At 42.6% G+C, this 26,733-nt stretch overlaps 2 protein-coding genes across 31 annotated transcripts in view; both read left to right on the top strand.

Annotated features, from left to right (window-relative positions):
- BAZ2B (bromodomain adjacent to zinc finger domain 2B) overlaps nt 1-2,430 on the top strand; it is a 277,230-nt gene extending 274,800 nt beyond the window's left edge. For all 25 annotated transcript variants that reach the window (XM_048869525.2, XM_048869524.2, XM_048869532.2 and 22 more), the window contains one exon: nt 949-2,430. In XM_048869525.2, the coding sequence (XP_048725482.2) occupies nt 949-1,102 (154 nt within the window). In that variant the 3' untranslated portion in view covers nt 1,103-2,430. The remainder of the gene's footprint in view (nt 1-948) is intronic.
- Nucleotides 2,431-8,333: 5,903 nt separating this feature from the next.
- Nucleotides 8,334-26,733, top strand: part of WDSUB1 (WD repeat, sterile alpha motif and U-box domain containing 1) — a 73,884-nt gene continuing 55,484 nt past the window's right edge. For 5 of the 6 annotated variants that reach the window (XR_007359141.2, XM_048869541.2, XM_048869539.2 and 2 more), the window contains exons 1-3: nt 8,380-8,507; nt 12,791-13,212; nt 21,093-21,277. Coding sequence is in view for 5 of the 6 variants with exons in the window: in XM_048869541.2 (XP_048725498.1) it covers nt 12,815-13,212; nt 21,093-21,277 (583 nt within the window). In the remaining variant the exon portion in view is untranslated. Of the gene's footprint in view, nt 8,508-12,790; nt 13,213-21,092; nt 21,278-26,733 lie in introns of all 6 variants that reach the window. The other variant, XM_048869540.2, reaches the window with a different exon arrangement.

The following is a 26,733-nucleotide window of genomic DNA, read 5'->3' as shown; positions in this document are numbered from 1 at the left end:
TAGTCTAGCTCAGGATTTGGCACACTGTGAGATCAGTAAGGTTAAGACAAGACTTGCATATGATAATTTACAATATTGCATTTACATTTTAGTTTATTAACATCCAATCCATTTTACTGAAGGCATCCAGATGTATAGTTGGGACATTGTTTTTTCTCTCTCCCTCACCCCTTCTCATTCTCACACTCACAGAAATATAAAGCAATGCTGTTGTAACCCTCCAGTTACTCAATGGGACAATCTCTTACATTACATGAGGTATGTCTACACAGCAGAGAAAAACCCATGGCTGGCCCCTGTCAGCCAACTCAGGGTCGCGGGGCTTGGGCTGTGAGGGGCTGTTTCATTGCTGTGTAGACTTCCAGGCTCGGGCGGGAGCCCGAACTCTGGTACCCTTCCATCCTGCAGCTCGAGGCCCAGGAGCCCCAATTGGCTGGCATAGGCTAGCTGCAGGTTTTTCTTTGATATGTAGACATACCCATATGGGTCTGTATGCTGTACAGATTGCTATCACAAGAAAAGTAAATGGAACTCTTTAGTCCACTTAAAACAGTCAGTGATGCAGCCAAATAAGGGAGAAGTAAAATGGGAATAATTCCTGATTATTTTAACCAGAAAACTATTGAGGGAAGAGCGTTGGTTGAAAATTGGTGTTGGTTCTATTATAGACGTGGGATTCTCCCTTCTAGACTACTTTATGCAAACATCAAAAACAAAAATAGAAATTATCATTTTTGCTCTAAAGACTATTTTCCTGGAATTAGTTAATATTAAAACTAGAAATGTCAAAATTATAACTGAGATGTACAGTATATACTGAATATTTCATGGTCACCTGTACATTAATTTGTATTTTTACATTCCCTTCTGATGTATGTAGATTGTTGTTTTTTTCCCCCAGGATTCTCAGTGTTCCAAAAAAAAACCTTACCCTCTCTGTTCTTTCAGGTACCCTAATCCTGAAGCATTTTCTCTAGACATCAGGCTTGTTTTTGACAACTGTGAAACCTTTAATGAAGATGATTCTGACATAGGCAGGGCTGGCCACAACATGAGGAAATATTTTGAAAAGAAATGGACAGAGATTTTCAAAGTGAGCTGAATTTATGAGAACTCAGTTGTTTTTTTTTTTTTTCCTTAAACAAGGACAAATGAGACCAGCAATGTGAACTGTATTTACATAAGAAGTGCAAGGCACACACATAACTAATGACTGTTTTTTTTTCCTTAAAGAGAAGTATCGCAGAAGAGTGATACTAATTCTAAAGGCTTCACTCCTACAGCAACCATGGCCCTTGGTTATTGGTTTGTGTGTTTTATCAAACTAATTTAGGTAGAACAGGGAAGCACACCCAAAGAATTTCAAAGAAAGGGGTGTTATAGTGCAATAGCAATTTAAAATATATCAAAACGCACTGAATATTCAACCACCAGAGCTCTACTTGGGGAAATGGTTCTCTTTTCCCTTTCAATAAATATCTATTTTTCATTTTTTTACTTTGTAGGTTATTTTTTAGTGAATGTATTTAATTTTATGAATTATTTATGATTAAACAGCATCCAGAATCTTCGTTTTCTGTGAAAAGGAAGAATTAGAAAAATTGCTTTAAATCTTGAAAATACAACAAGGAATGTTTTAAAATATAAAACAAAGCCAAGTAAAACTGTTTACACTGATGTGCTATAAAAGCACTAAAAGTTAAAACTTTACTGTAGAGTTACAAGTACATTTATATATATATATGTTGCTGCATCACTTGTGTAGTAAAATTGTATTTGAAGACAGTGAAGAAAATTTGAGACATATGTATATACTGTTCATTATTGTTTATATTATGTCTTGTTTTAAATATGTATGATGTGTACATATTATTTGCAGACATTATTGTTTATGCCTTAGAAGGACTGTAGCATTTTATTTTAGTCTGAAGGTAATTATAGCTATACTGCTTGTACAGTAATTATCCTCTACCAACACTGTGGTCTCCTTAATCTTGGTAGTGCCTGCCTTTAAAACAGGGTGTAGGGGATATTAGTTTTCCATTTTTCTATTTTGTTATATAATTTCAAGCCACCAGGGCCTCAGATTTAAGTATAATCATTTGTATCCATGTGAAATAAAATTGTGACAATTTCTTACGCACACAGTATTTTTTCATAGAAACATTTCCCTCCATTTGCCTTGCCACAGAAATAACAAAAGACATTTGTAACCACTGTGTTTTATCTACTGTGTGTTGTGGTGGCCTGTTGGAGGCAGATAGATCAGAATTTTTTTTTTTGTACGTATGTAAGAGTACTTGAAGCTTTATTTAAAACAAAAACGTTGTGGAAAAGGTAGCATTCTTTTTTCTTTTCTTTTTTTATAGGAGTGTTATTTTTCACTAGTATGTGTGGCACGGATACAATAAAAGACTGTTTTGCAAACCAGTTTTTCTTGGTTATTTAGTACTCGAGATATATGTATAAAAGAAATATTGAAAAATGGGGATAATAATCTTACCCATCTACCTCTTAGGAGTATTAAGATTGATTAATATTTGTACAGTTATATGTTAAAATGTTTTATATGTTAAGTGTGATGATAAATATATATATTATATACTAGCAAAAACTCTGTGTGTGTGTGTGTATGTGTATGTATGTGTGTGTGTATATATATATACACACACGCGCGCGCACAGTTTTTACCAGTGTATCTATCTCTCTGTATTAAATGTAGGTATTATTATTACATATGCTTTATTACAAGTTAGAAAGGCCTATCTTTCTGCTTAAAGTTAGTTCTGATTCATACTTGTTCCATAAATCAAATCAAAGTTTTTCAAAAAGTTAATGGAAGAATAATTCAGTTGTATTTAGCTGTGCAAGGACCCAAACATGAAATAAAACTCAATTTTTTGAGAGGTGGGGGGAAAAACAAATATGACACGGCACTACAGAAAAGCAAAGTTTTAAGTATCTAAAATCTGTTTAATTGATTCATCAGTCTAGGTGAGATACTTGATAAGTGTCTCTCATAGTTCTATAGTCGTAAATTTTTTTTTTATATTTTCCGTTGTCTTTGTCCTAATTTGCTTCATATGCTACAAGGCCTACACTGAAAAAGCTGAAGACTCTTCTAAGGTTAATACAATCTGCCAACAATTTTACCTTCCTTAAAGATGTATTATTATCAAGTCACATTGTCCTGGTAATGTCCTTTAAATAAATAGAGTTCCAACACACTTATTTACTATGAAACAAGTAACAAACCGGGCTGCCATTTTCCCATCTAATCTCAAGTGCTCCAAAAACTTTTCACCACTGTGCCTGCCACTCTATTCTTGTTATGAAGGCAGTGAAGTGAAATTGACAAGAATCCTTATATTTGAAGAGATAATATCTTGTAAATGTCACTGTGAGGTATGCATAGAACAAAGCAGGACAGCCAGGTATGACAGGAAAGGTTAAGGGTAAGTGTGCTTTCCTGCTACCAAAAACGCAACTAGGGGTTTTTTTTGTTTGTTTTTGCATGCTAACTTCAAATGTCTTCCTTTTAAAAATACATTATTATTTAGGCAAGAGATTTTAGTGTGTGCTTGCTTTTCCTTTGAACCAAGGGAAGGACAGGAGTGCAAAGGAAATCTCTTGGCCTATTTAGCCTGAATTTAATTTTGAGGGGGTTTTTTCGTTCTGTTTTTCCTGGAGCAGTTGGGAGAATTTCCAGTGGCAGCAATTCCGAAACTGTTGTCTGAGGACCAATTACTAATTGGCACAAAAGAACTGTCTGGGCACAGGATGATTTTGTTTCCTTTTTCCAGCTGCTTCTACAGGTACCACTTCTTTGCAAAGAGTCTGGATACCTATAGAAGCAGCTGGAAACAAGGAGGATCAACCAGCCTAATTAAGCAAAATGCATCACATTAAATATAGTACAAAATGCATAAGTATTTTCTTAATTCTTTTTTTATGTGATTATAGTAGTTGCCACAGTTATTAGAGGGGGAGGTGTTCTGTGCAATAGGAAAGACATCTGTGGGACACCCATGCTGTGAAGAGGCAGTCAGTCTTTTTCATAATGTGGAGAACTACTGGTCCAGGGGATCTTTTTCCTTCAATCCCCCTGCTTATATTTTTTTGGTTTAATAAAATGTTTTTGCCAGAAAACTAAGGATTAATGATGGAGTCCGTCACCGCATCATATATGTGATAACTACTGATGGAGGACGTTGCCTTCTGTCCATGAGACTACTGTCCCATTGTATCAGTATGGAGTTAAAGGTTATACCATCTTTAGTCACACAAACCCTCTGTGCTCAATCAGAACAGTTTCAAAATAAATTCATAAAATACACATTGTGAAACCTATATGAGAACACCCTTATTTATTACACAAACGTCTGTTGATCACCTGGAGGTATCCCGCACACTATCCATCTTCACTGGAATAGCTGCTACTTCCAAACTTCTGAGAAACTGCAAAACGATGCTGTTCATTTGAAATCAGTGAGCCACAAAAATGTTTGTTTCTCTCCCCTATATGAGATATTTCTCAAAAAACTTGCACTGGCCTACAGCATGGGACAGACATAATTCAGTCTTTATTTCTGTGACAGGTTTAAGATCTGATATCTCAGGGCTAGATATAAGAGCTTTCTAGCACTGATAAAGGGAGATTCCCAATAGTGTCCAATGAAATGCAGCGTCTATTTCAAGTCCTGAAAAGTCCCAAGATAGTGGTCTTTAAAGGTGTGACATTTTTATCTATCTTTGGGTAACTTTTTAGAGGTGTTAGCTATGTTGTAGTGGATAAGCAGCATACCTAAACAGCAACAGTGTCCAAAATACATTTGAACAGGGAGCGGTTTTAGTAAGTTATTTAGCAGGATTTCTGCTTTATCCATATCAGAAATCAGTACCGTTATCTCTACTATATAGAGCTTATAAGAAGATTTGTTCTACTTATCAATGTTTGTGCATGTTTAGCAACCTCATTACTAAAATATGCAGATAGTGCTCTCTGCAAAATGTAAAGTTATTAATAAAAAAGCAAAATAATGACATTAATTCACAATACATTGCAGAGGAAAGTGTAAGATCATTGTCAGAGTGTTTTATAGGAAACAGAACTGGCACTACTTAAGTGCAGCTATTTCTGTGGTGGAACATGCCAACAATACAACATGATTGTTTTTACGAGAGGAGCTGAAGAACTAATTCTGCAATTGAGACTGGGGCGGTACTTTAGGTAGCTATAATAGGAACATATGAATTGCTATATTGAATCCCACCTGTGGTCTGTCTCATCTGGTATCCTGTGTTTGACCCTGGCTAGCACCACATGCTGCACAGAAAGTGCAGGCTAGTCCACAGTAGGCAGATGTAGGATAAGCTTCCTCCATATGAAATATAATTACCCCACATGGAATTCATGCAATATATGGTTACTTTTAAAACATTTTTCTTCCCACAGTCCTGTTTAGTGCTCTGAAGGGAGATAAGAGCTGAGGAATTGACTCAGCATGTTTGGGTTCTGTTCTTGTTCTCAGGTTACCGTTCTAATGTGATCATTCACTAGATGACCTTAGACAATTTACTGAACCTCTGTGTCATTTGACTCCTCTGTATAAGACTTACCTACTCTGCCCATGTGGGATGAAGCTTAAATGTTTGTAAAGTAAAAGAAAAACACTGTAAAGCTTTAAACAGTTATATACCAGTGATATACACTGAATATGGGCAGAGTTTAATGCATGCTTATCAAACTCCGTTTAGTCTATTCAAATTAATGCTATCAAGAAATCAATAATATATTTAAAAAAAACAGATGAGAGGATGTAATGTAAGTACCAAAAAATTATATTTCACTTACAGCATTGCTCTCTCAAAACATGACACTTAAATTACTTGCGTCATGAAATTTGGTTAGCTGTGACGGTGCCACAGGTCAACATAGTGAGTCTGTAGCGTGTTTCAAGCGTGTTCAAGACCATTAGATTGGTGTCATGATGTATGGCACATTTCTACTGTTATAAAGATGATGGCAGTAAACATGATTCACTCTACCTTGGGCAGAGTCTAGCCAAATAAAATTATTTAAAAGGAACGGGAGTAGATGGAGAGTAACCTACTAGCTGCCCAGACTCTTAAATTTGGAACAGAGCTATAGAGAATGTACAGTGAGAATAATGTTAGAAAAAATCTTTTTAAAATGGTAAAACAGTAGGTTATGGAATCCTCTGAGTGTATATATGTATCTGTGTATGATATTTGTATTGCAGTTGCACATGACTTACAAGGAGAGGCTGAGGGAACTGGCCAGAAGAGAAGAGTGAGGGGGAATTTGATAGCAGCCTCCAACTACCTGAAAGGGGGTTCCAAAGAGGATGGAGTTCGGCTGTTCTCAGTGGTGGCAGACCACAGAACAAGTAGCAATAGTCTCACGTTGCAGTTGGGGAGGTCTAGGTTGGATATTAGCACACGCTATTTCACTAGGAGGGTTGTGAAGCACTGGAATGGGTTACCTAGGGAGGTGGTGGAATCTCCATCCTTAAGGGGTTTTAAGACCCAGCTTGACAAAGCCCTCGCTGGGATGATTTAGTTGGTGTTGGTCCTGCCTTGAGCAGGGGATTGGACTAGATGACCTCCTAAGGTCTCTTCAAACCCTAATCTTCTATGATAGGATCCCCAGTCATGGAGCAGGACCCCATTGTGCTGAGCATTGTGCAAACACACAGCAAAAAGGTGGAGGTGTGTGTGTGAGACAGCTTTCTAAAGTTTCTAGAGATGAAACAATGAAAAAGCAATCCGGTTCTTAAAAGAGAATTTTAATGAAAGAAAAAGTATAAGAATCACCTCTGTAAAATCAGGATGGTAAATATGTTACAGGGTAAGTAGATTCAAAACACAGAGAATCCCTCTAGGCAAAACCTTAAGTTACAAAAAGACACACAAACAGGAATATACATTCCATTCAGCACAATTTATTTTATCAGCCATTTAAACAAAACAGAATCTCGCGCATATCTAACTAGATTGCTAATTAGCCCTTTACAGGAGTTCTGACCTGCATTCCTGCTCTGGTCCTGGCAAAAGCAACACACAGACAGAGAGAACCCTTCCCCCCCACTTTGGACGTATCTTGTTTCGTCATTTTGGTCAGGTGCCAGTGAGGTTATCTTAGCTTCTTAACCCTTTACAGGTGAAAGGGTTTTTTCCTCTGGCCAGGAGTGATTTAAAGGTGGTTAGCCATCCCTTTATATTTATGACAGAGCCGGTATCCTGAACAAGATGTATGGGTCATGGGAAATAATTAATTGAACATAAGATTCTTGAGCAATGCGTTGATATAAATGGGAATATAGCACAGACCTAGGAAGGTTGCCCTATTGTTCTCAGGGGCTCTGGCACCCCCTTTTTAACAAAGATATTGAAAGACTGGAAAGAGTTCAGAAACGAACCACAGTGATGAATCAGGGTCTGGAAAACATGCCTTTAAGTGATGGAGGTAAGGACAATCTTTCTAGCTATCAAAAATAAGGTTAAAGAGTGAATTGATGAGTCTATAAATCAACTCTTTAATTTAGCAAGCAATGGCATAGCAAGATCCAATCAAGCTACATCAATCCAACCTGGAAATAACGAATTTTTAAACTGTGACAATAACTAATCACTGGAAGAGTTTATCAAGAGAAGTGAGAGATTCCCTCTCAGGGGGGAGTCTATAAATGAAGATGGGATGTCTTTCTGAATGACATGGTCTAATTCAAACAAGTTAGGAGGCTTGACACAGGCATGAAGCAGTGAAAGTGTCTCGCCGGCTAGATAAGGGATCTGGCCCTATGATCGTTATGGGGCTTAGGGCCGGACCAGCTCTGACTTAACACGGAGGTGACATGACCTTCACCCAGGGTTTGCCTGGATGCAGTGCTGTTGTAGCCATGTTGCTCCTAGGCTATTAGAAAGACAAGGGGGCTGAGGGAATAAGATTTTACTGGGCCACCTGCAGCTGGTGAGCGAGAAAAGCTTTCCAGCGCCACACAGCTCTTCTCTCTCACCAGCAGCAGCTGGGCCAGTCCCGCTATTACCTCCTCCTCCGCCGTCGCACCGGCGGGCGTTTTCCGGGCAAGACTACCAGGGACTGACACGATGCAACCGCCACCGCGCCGCCCCCATGACTCGGTTAAACCCCGGCCGGGCAGACTCCTCCCGCCCTCACCCTGCAGGCACCGATCCGCCGCGGTAGAGAGGGGGCGGCTCCTAGAGTCGGGCTGTTCCCGCCCGGCCCCGCCTCAGGGCCAGGACCCCTGCGTCTAATCAGCTGGGAGGGGACGGCCTCCGCCCACGTGGTCAGCGCGGGGCGGTGGCATTCGCTCGGTTGCTGCCCCGGCCCAGCCCTGCTGCGGGGTCACGTGGGCGCAGGTGAGCCGGGAACTGGCCCTTGTCGCCCCCGCAGTCACACCTGGGAGGGCGGTGCCGTGTCACGTGACTTGCACCGGAGGCGCGCGCCCGGCCGCCCGGCCGAGGTAGGTGGGGGAGGGGTCCCGCGCGGAGGTGGCTGTGATGCGGCCGGGGCTCTGGGGTTCCTCGCGCGTCGGTCGGGCCCCGCGCTTCTGGCGCAGCCGGCCTGGGGTGTCCTTCCTGTGGGGCCTTCCCCGCCCGCTGAGGCCTTGCGGCTGCTGCTCTCCCGTGACCCGCGCGTCCCCCCGGCTACGGGCTGGCGTGGGCCCGTGGCGCGCGTGCAAACCCCTCGGCCCTGGGACCGGCGGTGCCCTAGTGGGGGGCGGTGTCACCGCTGCCTTGGAAGCAGAGCGCCCCGCGGCGGCACCAGCCCGGGGGAGCTGGCGCTGCCCAGGGAAGGGCGTTGGGCCAGGAGACAGCTCGGTGGCGGTGGTTCCCCTCCCGCCCCAATGGCAGCGGCTCCCCGCTCTCTCCATGTGGCTTTAATAAGGCATAGAGAGTCTTACTCGCTCACAAAATGCAAACCAAACCCAAACTGCTTTGAATGTAAAATAAGGTCAGCTCCCAGACTGCTGCACTGGGCAGCACAACATGGGGAGGAGGGGACCAGCCCTCTGTGGAGAAAGAAGTGGTTCGGGACTATTTAGAAAAGCTGGACGAGCACAAGTCCATGGGGCCAGATGCGCTGCATCCGAGAGTGCTAAAGGAGTTGGCGGATGTGATTGCAGAGCCATTGACCATTATCTTTGAAAACTCATGGCGATCAGGAGAGGTCCTGGACGACTAGAAAAAGGCTAACATAGTGCCCATCTTTAAAAAAGGGAAGGAGGAGGATCCTGGGAACTACAGGCCAGTCAGCCTCACCTCAGTCCCTCGAAAAATCATGGAGCAGGTCCTCAAGGAATCCATTCTGAAGCACTTAGAGGAGAGGAAAGTGATCAGGAACAGTCAGCATAGATTCACCAAGAGCAAGTCATGCTTGACTAATCTAATTGCCTTCTATGATGAGATAACTGGCTCTGTGGATGAGGGGAAAGCAGTAGACGTGTTATTCCTTGACTTTAGCAAAGTTTTTGACATGATCTTCCACAGTATTCTTGCCAGCAAATTAAAGAAGTATGGGCTGGATGAGTGGACTGTGAGGTGGACAGAAAGCTGGCTAGATCGTCAGGCTCAACGGGTAGTGATCAATGGCTCCATGTCTAGTTGGCAGCCGGTATCAAGAGGGACCTAGACAAATCAGATTTCTTTTGGCCCAATCCTCTCATGAGGTTCAACAAGGACAAGTGCAGAGTCCTGCATTTAGGACGGAAGAATCCCATGCACCGCTACAGACTAGGGATCGAATGGCTAGGCAGCAATTCTGCAGAAAAGGAGCTAGGGGTTACAGTGGACAAGAAGCTGGATATGAGTCAAAAGTGTGCCCTTGTTGCCAAAAAGGCCAATGGCATTTTGGGCTGTATAAGTAGGGGCATTGCCAGCAGATGGAGGGACATGATCATTCCCCTCTATTCAACATGGGGGGGAAGTGATAGCTCAGTGGTTTGAGCATTGGCCTGCTAAACCCAGGGTTATGAGTTCAATCCTTGAGGGGGCCATAGGGATCAGGGCAAAAATTGGGGATTGGTCCTGCTTTGAGCAGGGGGTTGGACTAGGTGACCTTCTATGAAGCCTGCCACTTACCCGTACCAATTGCTTCTGCCTTCATTATTCCCACTGTCTGTTTACATTTCCCATTATAGCTATGGTGTGTTTTCTGCTAGTCTGGCATTTCCTGGTGAGTTTGCCGCGGTTTAGATTTTGCATAGTCTTGTGCTTTCTCAGTTCCTGGATCTGACCTGAGGATGTCTGAGAGCATATGAGATTTGCAAACATCACTTTACAGACAAATGGCCCAAATCATGGTTACCCCTAAGTTCCTTTGAGCTGGTTAAACCAGAACAAAAGGGCAACAGTATGGGGCCCTTCCGTCTGGAACATGCACAGCACAAGAAGCCTGAGACCTATAAAGCTATCTCTGGCTTTGTGCTCCTGCATCCTCAGGAGCTTTGGTGTTGGCTGGTGTTCTGTAGGTGAGAGTTTCTTACTCTCACCTGACTGCTCAACCTAAGTTGGTTCTTTTGGATAACAGCACTAAATATAACATCCAAACAGTGCAGTATATTTTATTGGAGAGATGCGGGTGCATTGATTTAAAGACCCAAGAAAGTGGTACTATTTTTAATAGGCTATATTTTTATAAATGCTATATGACTTGCAAGATATAATTTATTGCTGGAATAATACATTTTTTTTCGAAGCTCAGAGCAGTTTCCAGTAGGAAACTTGATACCTGCTTCCTTATTAGCTTTACCCACTGATCATTTTAAAGCTAACCCTTTAGAAGAGTAAAAAAGGTCGTATGGAGAAACCAGATAGGATATGTTAGTCTAGTTTAAAAAAAAAAAAAGACTGTTTTCACCACTAAGATGAGGCTGATGTATGATAGAAAACATTTTGTAATAGAATATTAATACAGCTGTACTGTCTGTTCTGATCCTTCATATGATGACTAACCTCCACTCCCCTGGATGTCAGTGGGAGTTGAGGTAGCTGAGCATCTCATGTGATTGAGTTCATAGTGGATAAAAAGAGTGGATGGATGCTGTGAATTTATAACCATTATCTTTTGTATTACGCCCTTAATGTTTCATTCCTGAATCTGATCTCATTTATCCTGCTGTAATATCAGTGACTTCAGTAAATGAGATCAGAAACAGGTAGAGTATCTATAAAATTCACCAGTATTAATAACACTAAGATTTTTAAAAGTGACTGAAAATCAGGCTCATTTAAGGCTCTCAAGTTGGGCACAGAAAAACTGAGGTGCTAAAAATCACTAGTCACTTTTGAAAAATTTGGCCATAATAGTTTACAATGAACTTAAGAAAACTTAAACATAGGAAGTGAACAAATATATTATCTTATTTATATTAAAAACACCCCCCCATATCCTCAAAACCATTTATTTCTACACATAATGGGCCAATTAAATTCATTATCTTTTTACTGTTTCCCTTTAAGTGAGTTTGTAAGTTATTTGGGATAGAGACTGACTTTTACTCTGTTTATATACTACCTAGAACAATGAAGCCCTGCTCCTAATTGGGGTCTCTGGGCCAGTGGTGGGCAACCTGCGACCCGTCAGGGTAATCCGCTGTCAGGCTGCCACAGCCGCCTGCAGCTCCCAGTGGCTGGGAACAGCGAACCATGGCCACTGGGAGCTGCGGGCAGTTGTGCAAATGTAAACAAACAATCTCGTGGCCCACCAGCAGATTGCCTCGACGGGCCGCAGGTTGCCTGCCACTGCTCTAGGCACTATTGTGTACAAATAAGAAAATAAAACTACAAAAGGTTAACATAATACAGCCTGCAGGACTTTTACGCTCTTTTTCAGGCAGATTAATAAAGTACAGTAATACATTTATTCAAGATAATAAACTATTGTGATAAAAGATGTCAGGTCAGATTTTGATCGCTATTATATAAAATGCAACCTTACTGCAACTGTAGTTTGGTGCAACAAAGAGCCATATTTGGCTTTCTGTGGACATCTTTTCATGATAGACATCTATGGAACGAATGTAGATGGTATGGAATCAGACAGAGTTCCAAATTAGAGAAAATGATTTAATATCAGACCTGGTGCAATTTCGCCTACCCATCTGTGATGGAAAATAAATTTGAATCCACTCTTTCATTTAAAAGTAGTGTAGGAAAATAAAGTGACCCACTCCAGAGGTGGTCCTAATTAAGGTCTCTTGGTTTTAAACTTGGATCTCATTCCATAAAGTAAAAAGTGTTTCTTCTCAACATGCTATATGTGTGGTAAATCATTAGATTGATCAGCTTCTTTTACAATGCCCATTTGCAGCAGATTCAGTCACAGTGAGGATGTGAATGTCAGCAAAGGAGACTGTGAAACCACTCTGTGCATTCATTAATTATGTTAAGACAAGTTTTGGGGTAGTCTCAAACTAATTTCCTCTCACTTCCTTTAAAAAAAAGACTGGGCTCAGCTGTTGTATTTATTTCAAAATGTAGTTTTTACTGTACAAATTTAAATTTTCACCCTGTAATTAACTTATAAAGACCTGATCATGTTCTTGTTGAAGTCAGTGGCATAGCTCCCATTGACTTTAGTGGAGGCAAAAATAAACCTTGAATGAATATAAACTGCCTCTTGAAATGGACATTTATTTATTTGGTTAGCTATTTGGTAGCTGGCTGAATGGAAACAATCTGTATGTCATTTTTAAAGTAGAAGAACTAAGATAAATGTATTAACTGTATTTTTTTTTAATTTCAGGTAACTTGGTTTAAAGCAGATACAATGGTAAAACTAATTCATACCTTAGCTGATCACAGTGATGATGTCAACTATTGTGCCTTCTCCTCTTCCTGCTTGGCTACTTGCTCCCTGGACAAAACAATCCGCCTCTATTCTTTAAACAACTTTACTGAACTTCCCTACTCACCATTAAAAGGTCACACTTATGCTGTCCACTGCTGCTGCTTTTCTCCTTCTGGACATATTTTAGCTTCATGTTCGACAGATGGTACCACGATGCTGTGGAATACTCATAATGGTCAGACGCTGGCAGTGCTGAAGCAGCCCCGTGGCAGCCCTGTAAGAATCTGCCGATTTTCCCCTGACTCTGCTTACCTAGTTTCCGGTGCAGCTGATGGTAGCATTGTTCTCTGGAATGTGCAGTCATTGAAATTGTACAGGTAAATACCAAATTTTACTGATAATAACTAAGAAGGCATTTTGGAAATATAACATTCTTATGGCCTGATCATCACAGGTGCTGAGCTCCTGCTGACTTTACTGAGAGCTGTACTAGTTAACACCTCTCAGGATCAAGTCTTTAGGCCTTGTTTACACTGGCAAAAGTATAATTCACCAGTATACTACTCCACTGGTAGTATATCTGTGGTGGAAATTGTACTGTAGACATGGATAATGCATTTTTACCACCACATTGCCTAACACAGAGAAGAGGAAATTGGGCCCATAGAGGTATGGAAGAAGGAACTAAGATGGATAAAATCTCAACACTTCAAATGCCACAGCTATATTTGGTTAGTATGAAAAATTAGATGGCATCTTGGATATGCAATATTTGATTTAACTGTTGTTTTAGCCCAGCTCTTCTAGGGCCAAATCCTGATTCCTTTGTGATCAGGACTTGTCATTTATTGCATACATCATACTCCTTCAATAGAATTGATTTATGGCAACTGGGAATAAGGGACAATGAGACTACAAATTGGGGCTGTGTCAGATTTGATTAATGAGACAGTCAACATATTACATTTATTTAAGAAATAATAATAAAAATTCCTTTCGTTTATACATTAGTGTATTGTCATAAGTTAGCAGATTACTTATACACTTTTCATACCTTTTTACTTGCGAGAGTAGAATACACTTTAGGAAATGTATGCTTGTGTATTACCCTTTTTGTATTGTATTGCATAATTCAGATTAAAATCTAGTTCTAAACATACATAGTATAATGGTATGCTGTATTGTATTATAGTTTATTACACAAATGAAGCTGGAAAAGGATATTTTGTAAGCAGTATATTTAAAATGTCCACTATTTATCTCCTCCCCCTGCCCTCTATCTTTTGCTTATAGAATAGTGTTCCAGTTTATTTATTGTGGATTGCTGTTGGTTTTTTTTATCTAGGGTTGAAGAGTTATAAGCCTTTTCAGAGGTGAAACCCCAGATTTTTGGCCATCAAAGGATGGCTATCCCTCCCAATTACCACTTGCAGAAGGCATACTTCAATTGAATTAAGTTGAATGGTACAAATAGCAGACCTGATCCTTCTTTTCTTTGCACATCTAAAACTACCACTGAAATCAGTAAGGGATGTGGGGACAGGATTTGGCCTGCTATTCATGAGCAACTAATTATTTACAAAAATAAGGATGGGAAATGGCCTTTTTTCAGTGATTCTGTTTACAGTGAAATGTACATTTTTTAAAAGATTTTATTGAGGATTTATCCAGTTTGTCCAGAGATATAGATAATTAACTTTCTGGGCCAAATCCTGTAGTCTGTATTTTGGGAAAATGTTGTTTGAATTTAGAGAGGGACTGCAAGTTTTGACCCTGGAGTTAGAAATTTAATAAAGGCTTCCTTCATTTCTTCATTGTCCTGACTAGTTCTTCCTGTTTTTGCACTAAAAAGCCCTGTGGGTTTAGCACATTTCTTAGGGCTTTTTGTGAAAAGAAGGGTACCTGGAGAACATTTAATTAACATTCTGCTGCTTCTGGACAGCAAGATGAGTGAATTAGCAGCTTGTGTAGGCAAAACCTGTCTTTTACCTGTTGTAGAAGTGTTACTGCATGAGTGGATTAGCTTCCTGTTGCCTTCGTCATAGTGACTTAGAGGTGAATTGGAAAACTTTACAAAACTGAATATTTTTTAAATGTCTGAAATCCTATACATGTAAAGGTTGACATATACATTTTTTTTAAAGTGGGCTTTAGCCATTTCTTGCTTCTTTATAATGCATACAGAAGGCTTGAAGAGTGTGGTTTTTTTTTTAAAATTGCCTATAATTTAGAAAAATTAGGAATGTCAAATCTCACTTTGCTCAGTGGACCAATGAGAGATCTCGGAGCATGTTTATTGTGAGCTCTGAAGGATGAAAGCATTGAATTTTTAATAAAAGTTTAGTTTATTCAGAAGTTAAGTGGATGTTAACAAAACCAGTTAAAAACATTATCACTAAAAATCCTTTCCCTTCTCAATTACTTTCATACTCTTAACGTATGTGATGTCACCATTGTGCTTTCTCCGGTCATCAGTATCTTCCAAGCTGAATTTATAATGTAAAAAGCAATCCGAACAATTTAAAGTCAAACAAAAAACTCCTTTGTAGGCTGCTTTTACAAATCATACAGAGGCAAAAAAGAACAAAAGCCCATTTTTTGCCTTTGCAGATTCAACTTTAAGGCCTGGAGGGCCAACTGCTTGTGTGGCTTTTATTGCAATTGCGCTTTCTTTTTTTTTTTTTTTTGGCAACTGTGTGTAGTTCCATTCTCAAATTGGGCATTTGCATGCACAATTGCGTGCACACAAATGTGCATTGATCTCAAACTTCTATAAAAATGGGGCCTAATATGTGCAGTTAAAATTACAAAGAAATATAGCTTAGAGAAAAATAGCTGAAAATAATTTCATCCTTTAATTACCTGCCAAATGCAAGGTCTATGGTCCTTTGTTTCTCCTGCAGCATTTGATGGCCTTACTAATGGTTAAAGGAGAGTACAGAGAAGAATGCTCCTCTCACAGTTTTAGGTGTTCTGTCATTAACTGCTGCAAGGGAAACCGAAAAATCTTAATCAAGTCTGTTTGTGTGACTGGATTACCTTTTAGTTTGTCTTTGGTACACTTAACTTCATAAAGTCTTGTGAAGATGCTATTAGAGTGTGAAGTATTATTCATTTTTATTTTATTATTAAACCTCCATATCTAGAAGCCCAAATGCAGTTTTCTTAAGCCTTTTGATAGCTTTAATTCTTCTTCAAGTGCTTGCTCATGTCCATTCACCTTAGGTGTGTGTGCTTGCCACATGCACTAGTGCTGGAAGTTTTTCCCTCAGTTGTATCCATAGGAGACTGGCTCTGGTGCCCTCTGGAGTGGTATAAAGTGCAACGCCGGCTCCCCCCACCCTCAGTTCTTTCTTACCACCAGTGACGGTGCTGGAATGTTCCTTGCTTTGGCAAACCTATTTGTCCAGATCTGCTTTCCACTGTTTCTTCAACCGCCTGTCCCCTTTCCTCCCTGCTTGAGCCTCTATAAGTATGGACCAATGGGTCCTAAGTACTGTGGCTCAGGGTTATGTCCTCCAGTTTATTTCTCATCCCCTCACCACTCCCTCCCTTTCCCTCTTCAGGGACCCCTCTCGCCAGAACCTGCTTTGGCAAGAGGTACAAGGCCTTTTGCTGGTGGGAGCTGTGGAGGAAGTCCCTGTACACCACAGGGGCAATGGGTTTTACTCCAATTACTTTCTGGATTCCAGAGGCCAAAGGGGGTCCAAGACCCATTCTGGACCTGCAAGACCTCAACAGATATCTCAAGAAGTTGAAGTTCCGCATGGTCTCCCTGGCCTCCATCATCCCTTCCCTGGATCCAGGAGACTGGTACACTGCCCTCGATTTGAAGGATGCATATTTCCACATAGCGATATTTGATGGGCACAGATGCTCTCTCCATTTCACGATAGGCTCCGCTCACTACCAGTTTGCAGTGCTCCCATTTGGGCTGGCAACGGCATCGAGGGTGTTGACCAAGTGTATGTCAGTGGTGGCAGCTTACCTCAGACGTCAAGGTATTCAGGTTTATCTGTATCTTGACCACTGGCTGGTCAAGGGCTGCTCCAGGTCCAGTCCAATGTCACAATACTGCAAGCATGTGCCACGCCCTGGGCCTGTTGATAAACGAGGAAAAATCAACATTAGTTCCAGTACAGAGGATAGAGTTCATCGGAGCAGTACTCGACTCCATCTGTTCAAGAGCCTTTCTGCTACAAGACAGGTTCCGGCATATGGTGAATCTCCTTACCAGACTCTGTGTTCCCTCTCACCACGGCCTGGGTCTGCTACTAGGCCACATGGCAGTGTGAACTTACGTTGCTCTCCACGCGAGGTTCAGGCTCCGGCCCCTCCAGCACTGGCCTACAACAGTCTGTTCCCCATCCAAAGATCACCTAGACAGGGTCATCACAATTCCACCAAAGTTACTTACTTCTCTGAGGTGGTTGATTGAGCGCAGTCTTACGTGGAGTACCATTAGACAATCCATGCCCCTTGGTCTCCCTGATTTCCGATGCCTCCAACCTTGCCTGGGGGGCACACCTTGGCAAGATGCGGACCCAAGGGACATGGTCCCCAGAGGAGCTGGCATTGCACATAAACGTCAAAGAGCTCACGGCAGTCTGATTGGCCTCTGGGGTCTTCCTGCTGCACCTCATGGGCAAAGTGGTATGGGTGCTGACGAACAACATGGCCTTGATGTTCTGCATCAACAGGCAAGGGGGAGCGTGCTCGTCAGCTCTCTGCCAAGAGGCATTCTGTCTGTGGGACTTCCGCATCCAGCATGCAATCCGCCTACCACCTCCCTGGCATGAAGAATACGCTTGTGAATCGCCTTAGCAGGTCCTTCATCTCTCATTATGAGTGGTTGTTCCATCCGGAGGTGGTCCAGATGCTCTTCTAGAGGTGGGGAACTCCCCGAGTGGACTTATTTGCCACCATATGGAACAGGAAGTGTTATCAGTTCTGCTCCTGTCGTGGTCAGGAGACCTGATGTACACATTCCCACTGATTCCGCTAATCAGTAGGGCCCTCTCAAAGATCAAGAGGGACAGAGCACGGGTCATCATGATTGTCCTGGCGTGGCCAGGTCAACACTGTTTCACCACACTGATGGATCTGGCAGTAGCTGCCCCCTGGTCGCTCCCCAACTGCCTGGACCTCCTGTCGCAGGATCACAGCCCGTCTACTGCTAAGCCTTGCCTTCCTCCGCCTCGCGGCGTGGATGCTATGTGGCTGAATCCAGAGGAACGGAGCTGCTCTGATCAGGTACAGCCTGGAGAGTAGAAAGCCTTCCACTAGAGTGACTTACCTGATAAAGTGGAAGAGGTTCTCCTACTGGGCATCGGAACATAGCATCTCCCAGATGCATTCACCCTTGCAGTCTATCCTAGACTACCTGGTCCACCTAAAGAACCAGGGCCAAGCCCTGTCTTCTATTAAGGTGCATCTAGCGGCCATCTTGGCTTTTCACCCAAGCGTACAGGGGAAATCGGTCTTCTTGCACTAAATGTCGGTCAGGTTCCTAAAGAACCTGGAGAGGCTCTTCCCACTGGTTCGGAACCCGGTCCCTCAATGGGACCTCAATCTGATCCTCGCCAGGCTCACATGTCTGCCCTTCGAGCCTATGGGCTCTTGTCCCCTCTCCTACCTGTTGTGGAAAGTTGCCTTCCTTGTAGCATTTACATTAGCCAGACGAGTGTCAGAGTTGAAAGCCCTGACCGTGGAGCCACCGTATACGGTATCCTTCAAGGACAAGGTTCATCTGCGATCCCATCCAACCTTTCTGCCAAAGGTGGTGTCCTCTTTCCATGTCAATCAGGACATTTGTTTCCTGGTGTTCTGTCCTAAGCTGCACTTGTCTGCTGAGGAGAGGCAGTTGCACACCCTGGATGTTCTGCGTGCCTTGGCGTTCTACGTGGAACGTACCAAACCCTTTCACAGGTCAACCCAGCTCTTCATCACAACAATGGATAGGATTAAGAGCCTGCTGGTGTCCTCTCAGAAGATCTCCAACTGGATTACTTCCTGCATCCAGTCCTGTTATGTGCAGGCACGGGTCCAGCGGCCGCCTATTGTGAAGGACCACTCAACTAGAGCTCAAGCGTTCTCAGTGGCCTTCCTGGCACACCTTCCTATCCAGGACTTTTGCAGGGCCGCGTCGTGGTCTTCGGTGCATACGAACACGCCACACTATGCCATCACCCAGCAGGCCAGAGATGACACTGGGTTTGGCAGAGCTGTGTTACAGTCTTCACGTCCATGAACTTCTATCCGCCTCTGGTGGTACTGCTTGGGAGTCACCTAACATGAATGGACATGAGCAAGCAGTTACCTTTTTCATAACTGGTGTTCTTCGAGATACATTGCTCACGTCCATTCCATGACCCACCCTCCTTCCCCACTGTCGGAGTTCCCGGCAAGAAGGAACTGAGGGTGGGGGGAGCCGGTGGTGCCCCTTATACCAGGCCATGCGGAGGGCACCAGAGCTGCTCCCCTATGGATACTGCTGAGGGAAAAACTTCCGGCACCGGTGTATGTGGCGAGCACTCACACGTAACGTGAATGGACGTGAGCAACACATCTTGAAGAACACCAGTTACGAAAAAGGTAACTGTCTTTTATCAACTGTTTGCTTTACCTTTAAATTACCACACTTTGAATGCTGTATGTGTAACTGATTTGTATCCATTGTTATGGCTAAGTTACTGTCCCTCAGAAAAGATCCAGTAAGTGACATAAGCATTTGCAAAGAAACAGTTGACTAGATCTTTTCCTGGAGAAAAGAAGGGTGTCTCCGTTTTAGCTGGCATTGAGAAAAGTGAATGGCAGTTATAAAGAGGTGGGGGAGGGGGGAGTGTATTTGTGTTAGTATTCATGATGCTACGGTTAAGGATATAATATGGAAAAAGGTTTCAGAGTGGTAGCCATGTTAGACTGTAGGAGTAAAAAGAATGAGGAGTACTTGTGGCACCTTAGAGACTAACAAATCTTTTGAGCGTTAGCTTTCGTGGGCTAAAACCCACTTCATCGGATGCATGCAGTGGAAGATACAGTAGGAAGAGATATGTGTATATATATACACACAAGTGTTCCTTTTAGGTAAGAATAGCTTAGTGTAGCTCTTATGTCTGTGTTTAGAGAGAGAGAAGAGCCATTTCATTGATTAATTTATATTTGTAAAACCACAAGAGATGCCTAACTCTTGGCACTTCTGAAAATAATTAAAACTGTAATCCACAAAAGAAAACCACCAACTATCCCACAATACAGTAATCCATACTGAATAGATGGATAAACTGAATTTTGTCTCACGGGATAGAATTGTTGCTTGTGGTCCACCATTTTCTAACTTGGAGCCTGTTCTAGAGAGCATGGAAGCCAATGAGAGACTTTCCATTGACTTCATTGGGCTTTGGATCAGGTAGGCTCACTGAGTGCAGCCAGTTGATGGGACACTCCACTAATTAAATATGAGCTAATGGCTGGACATTAGAAAGAAGGCAAAACAAACCTGCATATCCACTATAAACTCCTATTTTGCTAGAGATATTTTTTTAAGCGAGTTGTACAAATTCGTTCCTAACTAAAACTTGGCATACAAAACCTCAGGCTGAGAATAATTTAAAAAAAAATAAATAAAAAAAAATCCTTCAGACTGACTTTATTTAAAAGAGATTAAAAAAATAGAAATCAGTTCTTTTCTTGCATTTCTGTTGTTCAGCAATGGTCCCATGTCCTAAACCGGAAAATATTAGTCTCTTAGACACATAATATGGATCTATGCTTGAGTTTTTGGAGGAGTAAAACCCAGATCTGACAGACTGAAACTTATCTAGTTCATAAATGTGATTTTCTGTTTATGTATATTTAAGTCTCTGTTGTGATGGTTGCATGTTAATCTTTGATTTAGATAAATGTCTGAGTTGTAATTTGCTCAGTATCCTCCTCTTGGGAATACTAAATCCATGAGGGTGGGCTTTAGTTCAGGGCTCATTTTATTACTGAATCAGAATATTGCCTTGGGGTAACATCTCCTATTCTCCTTCTGTGGTCAGAGAGTAAATCGCTGTGCATATGTTATATATGTGCTTATTTCACATCTGTTTGTACAGTTTGTCATCTTCTGTCCTTTTTTATTACACTTTTTAAGCTCCATATTTAGAAACAGTTCAGTTTTTCACTATTTTTTCTATATCATACGGCAGTTAGAGATCAAAACTTCAGAGTATTACATTCCCTAAACTCAATCCTTTATTCTCTTGCTTTTCAGATCTGGGAGCGTTAAGGATGGTTCCTTGATGGCATGTGCGTTTTCTCCTAATGGAAATCTCTTTGTCACTGGATCATCATGTGGAGATTTAACCATTTGGGATGATAAAATGAGATGCTTGTACAATGAAAAAGGACATGATCTTGGTGTCACCTGCTGTGATTTTTCTTCACAGGCAGTTTCTGGTTAGTTACTTTAATATTTTAAATAATTCCTTTTTCATATTACTTTTTCCTCCAGCTCTTGCTTTTATTGATAACTTTTTTATCATCAGTGCTCAGGGCTGAATAGCAACTGAAAGTGTTCTTGATGTTTCAGACTACTCCCAGTGCCCCGCATTTGCCCTTGTGCTGGAGTTGATGATGAAATGTTCTAGGAATTTAAGTAGATGGTTGTACACTTCATAGCTTGTGTAGACCAAGCTTATTGCACACCCCAGAGGTTCTTTGAATTCCTCTGTTTCCTGCACCCCCACAAAAGCTCACTGTGTGCTACAGTCCCATCCCCCATTTTTTTAGGAATTTCCTGCAACTGCCCCCACATTCTCTCCTGCTAGAGATTGTGTCCCCCTCATCTTCCTATAGCAGGGTCCCACATTCTCTCCTCCTCCCATACTAGTGGCTCTGTGTACACCGCTGTTCTCACCACCCCCTCATGTCCTCCATTCCCCTCCATGGTAGGGGTTCTGTCTGACTTCCTTGCTTCCCAGGTCAGGGGCTGTATGTGTCCCGCCATACCAGGTACCCACAATCTGTCCCCTGTCATAGGATCATAGAATAGAATCCTAGAATATCAGGGTTGGAAGGGACCTCCAGGAGGTCATCTAGTCCAACCCCCTGCTCAAAAGCAGGACCCATACCCAATTAAATCATCCCAGCCAGGGCTTTGTCAAGCCTGACCTTAAAAACTTCTAAGGAAGGAGATTCTACCACCTCCCTAGGCAATGCATTCCAGTGTTTCACCACCCTCCTAGTGAAAAAGTTTTTCCTAATATCCAACCTAAACCTCCCCCACTGCAACTTGAGACCATTACTCCTTGTCCTGTCCTCTTCCACCACTGAGAATAGTCTAGAACCATCCTCTCTGGAACTACCTCTCAGGTAGTTGAAAGCAGCTATCAAATCCCCCCCCTCATTCTTCTCTTCTGCAGACTAAACAATCCCAGTTCCCTCAGCCTCTCCTCATAAGTCATGTGTTCTAGACCCCTAATCATTTTTGTTGCCCTTCGCTGGACTCTCTCCAATTTATCCACATCCTTCTTGTAGTGTGGGGCCCAAAACTGGACGCAGTACTCCAGATGAGGCCTCACCAATGTTGAATAGAGGGGGACGATCACGTCCCTCAATCTGCTCGCTATGCCCCTAGTTATACATCCCAAAATGCCATTGGCCTTCTTGGCAACAAGGGCACACTGCTGACTCATATCCAGCTTCTCGTCCACTGTCACCCCTAGGTCCTTTTCCGCAGAACTGCTGCCTAGCCATTCGGTCCCTAGTCTGTAGCTGTGCATTGGGTTCTTCCGTCCTAAGTGCAGGACCCTGCACTTATCCTTATTGAACCTCATCAGATTTCTTTTGGCCCAATCCTCCAATTTGTCTAGGTCCCTCTGTATCCTATCCCTCCCCTCCAGCGTATCTACCACTCCTCCCAGTTTAGTATCATCCACAAATTTGCTGAGAGTGCAATCCACACCATCCTCCAGATCATTTATGAAGATATTGAACAAAACCGGCCCCAGGACCGACCCCTGGGGCACTCCACTTGACACCGGCTGCCAACTAGACATGGAGCCATTGATCACTACCCGTTGAGCCCGACAATCTAGCCAGCTTTCTACCCACCTTATAGTGCATTCATCCAGCCCATACTTCCTTAACTTGCTGATAAGAATACTGTGGGAGACCATGTCAAAAGCTTTGCTAAAGTCAAGATACAATACATCCACTGCTTTCCCTTCATCCACAGAACCAGTAATCTCATCATAGAAGGCGATTTAGATTGGTCAGGCATGACCTTCCCTTGGTGAATCCATGTTGACTGTTCCTGATCACTTTCCTCTCATGTAAGTGCTTCAGGATTGATTCTTTGAGGACCTGCTCCATGATTTTTCCGGGGACTGAAGTGAGGCTTACTGGCCTGTAGTTCCCAGGATCCTCCTCCTTCCCTTTTTTAAAGATTGGCACTACATTAGCCTTTTTCCAGTCATCCGGGACTTACCCCGTTCGCCACGAGTTTTCAAAGATAATGGCCAATGGCTCTGCAATCACAGCCGCCAGTTCCTTTAGCACTCTCGGATGCAACTCATCCGGCCCCATGGACTTGTGCACGTCCAGTTTTTCTAAATAGTCCCTAACCACCTCTTTCTCCACAGAGGGCTGGCCATCTATTCCCCATGTTGTGATGCCCAGCACAGCAGTCTGGGAGCTGACCTTGTTCGTGAAGACAGAGGCAAAAAAAGCATTGAGTACATTAGCTTTTTCCACATCCTCCGTCACTAGGTTGCCTCCCTCATTCATTAAGGGGCCCACACTTTCCTTGGCTTTCTTCTTGTTGCCAACATACCTGAAGAAAACCTTCTTGTTACTCTTAACATCTCTCGCTAGCTGCAGCTCCAGGTGCGATTTGGCCCTCCTAATTTCATTCCTACATGCCCGAGCAATATTTTTATACTCTTCCCTGGTCATATGTCCAACCTTCCACTTCTTGTAAGCTTCTTTTTTATGCTTAAGATCTGCTAGGATTTCACCGTTAAGCCAAGCTGGTCGCCTGCCATACTTACTATTCTTTCGTCACATCGGGATGGTTTGTCCCTGTAACCTCAACAGGGATTCCTTGAAATACAGCCAGCTCTCCTGGACTCCTTTCCCCTTCATGTTAGTCCCCCAGGGGATCCTACCCATCCGTTCCCTGAGGGAGTCGAAGTCTGCTTTCCTGAAGTCCAGGGTCCGTATCCTGCTGCTTACCTTTCTTATCTGTGTCAGGATCCTGAACTCAACCAACTTATGGTCACTGCCACCCAGGTTCCCATCCACTTTTGCTTCCCCTACTAATCCTTCCCGGTTTGTGAGCAGGGCTGTCAGGGTTCTTTGTGCTTCATTCCATCTTCCTCCCACTCTCACCCATCCCCCTCCTCCCATGCCAAGCTCCCCCATTCCCCTTCTTCATGGAAGGAGTTTTGTGTGTTACCCCATTTCCCTCTCCCCCTTCAGCAGTGTCTCCTCTTCTCCCCCATGGCAGGGACTCTGAATTCTCATTACTTCCTTTCCTCCATTTTCCTCTTCTCCACCATTCCAAGGGCTCTGCCTCCTCCTTCCAACTCCCCTCCATTCCAAAGACTTTGTGCCCCATTCCCCCACCCCTGCATGCCAAGGGTTGTGTGCATGCCCCTTTCTCCCATGGAACCCCATACATTCTCCCTCCCCACTATTCTTCTTTCTGTCTGAGCCTGTGAATTACTTCACTCCAACATGTTAAACTCTATTGGGAGGATGAGCCGAGATTAGATGGATATTGTTATGTTGGAAGGTGGTAATGGGTGCCATCAACCAGTTGTTTGATCTATAGACAGTTGTAAAGGTGCTTGAGTCTGTAGCTGTGCTCAAGAGGGGCTTCGTGTGCCTCCCATTTTGATTTTCTAATTTTCCCCAAAATCAGTAGGGTTCAGGCCATTAATACCTAGAACATTACCTGAAATTTTGGAATTGATTGGATGGGGCATTCAAAGACAATCATGTTACAGACAGATGGATATACTGACAGGCTAACAGAAAAATGCTGTCAAATTTAGTGTAAGGCCTTTGCAAGCTCAGCCAATAAGTAGTCCAGCATATTTATAAAATCATTCAGTTGCTGATTATATTAAGTTAGGGTCTATATTAATAGACTTCCACTAGCCGGATAATTAAACTTGCCAAGTACAGGTAGGTGTGATAGTTGGGGCAGAGGTGGGTCCAAAAAGCAGAGTGCTGGAATTTTGAACAGAATATTCTCCTTGAATGCACATAAGGGATTCCCTCTTTCATATAAGCTTCTAGTTAGCAGGTGTCTAATACATTTGAAGCTCCTCTGCCCTCTAGCTGCAGAGGGAGGGTGAGGAAGGTGGCCCTTTCTGTGTTCTCTGCCCTACAGAGGCCCTGATTGAAGAAAGCACTTAATTGGATGCTTAAGTCTCATTGATTTTGCATTTATTATTTTCCTGAATCAGGGCCAGAGTCTCCTGGCTGCCCTGAGGGAGGAGAATCTTTGCTATCGTTTCTATTCCTTAGAGACACCACTGTCAGAAGGGAACGTCTCTGCTATTCTACCTCTCTATTACCTCTCTAGCTACTGTGAGAAAGGGAGGGAGAAAGGGTTTCTGCTACTCTACCCCATCCTCCTTCCTCCATTTCGGTTTTTCTTTAAGCAGCAGAAACAGCACCTTGAAAGTGATATCATTATAGAAACATAGTGTAGACTTGATGCAACCATTATAGGACATCTGGTCCAATCTCCTGCATTGAGGCAGGACTAAGTATTATCTAGACCATTCCTGACAAGTGCTGTTCTTTAAAATCTCCAGTGATGGAGATTCCACAACCACCCTAGGTCAGTGGTTCCCAAACTTGTTCCACCGCTTGTGCAAGGAAAGCCCCTGGTGGGCCGGGTCGGTTGCGGCCGAACCTGAGGATGTGTCAGGTAAACAAACTGGCCCAGCCCATCAGGGGCTTTCCCTGCATAAGCGGTGGAACAGGTTTGGGAACCACTGCCCTAGGTAATTTGTCCCAGTGTTTGACTACTCTTACAGTTAGTAAGTTTTTCCTAATATCTTACCTAAATCTCCCTTGCTGCAGTCTAAGTCCATTACTTCTTGTCCTGTCCTCAGTGGATAAGGAGAATGATTTATCACCTTCCTCTGTATAACAATCTTTTATGTACTTGAAGACTGTTATCATATTCCCCTTCAATCTTCTCTTCTGCAAACTAAACAAACCCAAGTTTTTCACTCTTCCCTTATAGGTCATAGTTTCTCAACATTTAATCATTTTTTGCTCTCCTCAGGACTTTCTCAAGTTTGTCCACATCTTTCCTGAAGTGCGTTGCCCAGAACTGGACACAGTATTCCAGTTGAGGCCTTAACAGTACTGAGTAGAGTGGAATAATTACTTGTGTCTTGCTTACAACACTCCTGCTAATGCATCCCATAATGTTTGGTTTTTTTGCAACAGTATTACACTGTTGACTCATTTAGTTTGATTTACTATAAGCCCTGATCCTTTTCAGGAACACTCCTTCCTAGGTAGTTATTTCCCATGTTGTATATGTGCAATTGATTATTCCTTCCTAAGTGTAGTACTTTGCATTTGTCCTTACTGAATTTTATCCTGTTTATTTCAGACCATTTCCTCAGGAACATTTTGAATTCTAATTCTGTCCTCCAAAGCGCTTGCAACCCCTTCTGGCATCGTATCATCTGCAAACTTTATAAGTGTACTCTCTGTGCCATTCATCCAAATAATTTATAAGATATTGAATTGAACTGGACAGATCCTTGCAGGACCCCACTTGATATGCCCTTCCCATTTCATTGTGAACCATTGATAACTACTCTCTGAGTACACTTTTCCAGCCATTTGTGCAGCACTTTATAGTAGATTCATCTAAG

Source organism: Caretta caretta, chromosome 11 (genome assembly GCF_965140235.1).
Source record: "Caretta caretta isolate rCarCar2 chromosome 11, rCarCar1.hap1, whole genome shotgun sequence".
Taxonomy (NCBI): domain Eukaryota; kingdom Metazoa; phylum Chordata; order Testudines; family Cheloniidae; genus Caretta; species Caretta caretta.
The sequence above is the reverse complement of the archived record's forward strand: the minus strand, read 5'-3'. Positions and strand labels throughout refer to the sequence as shown.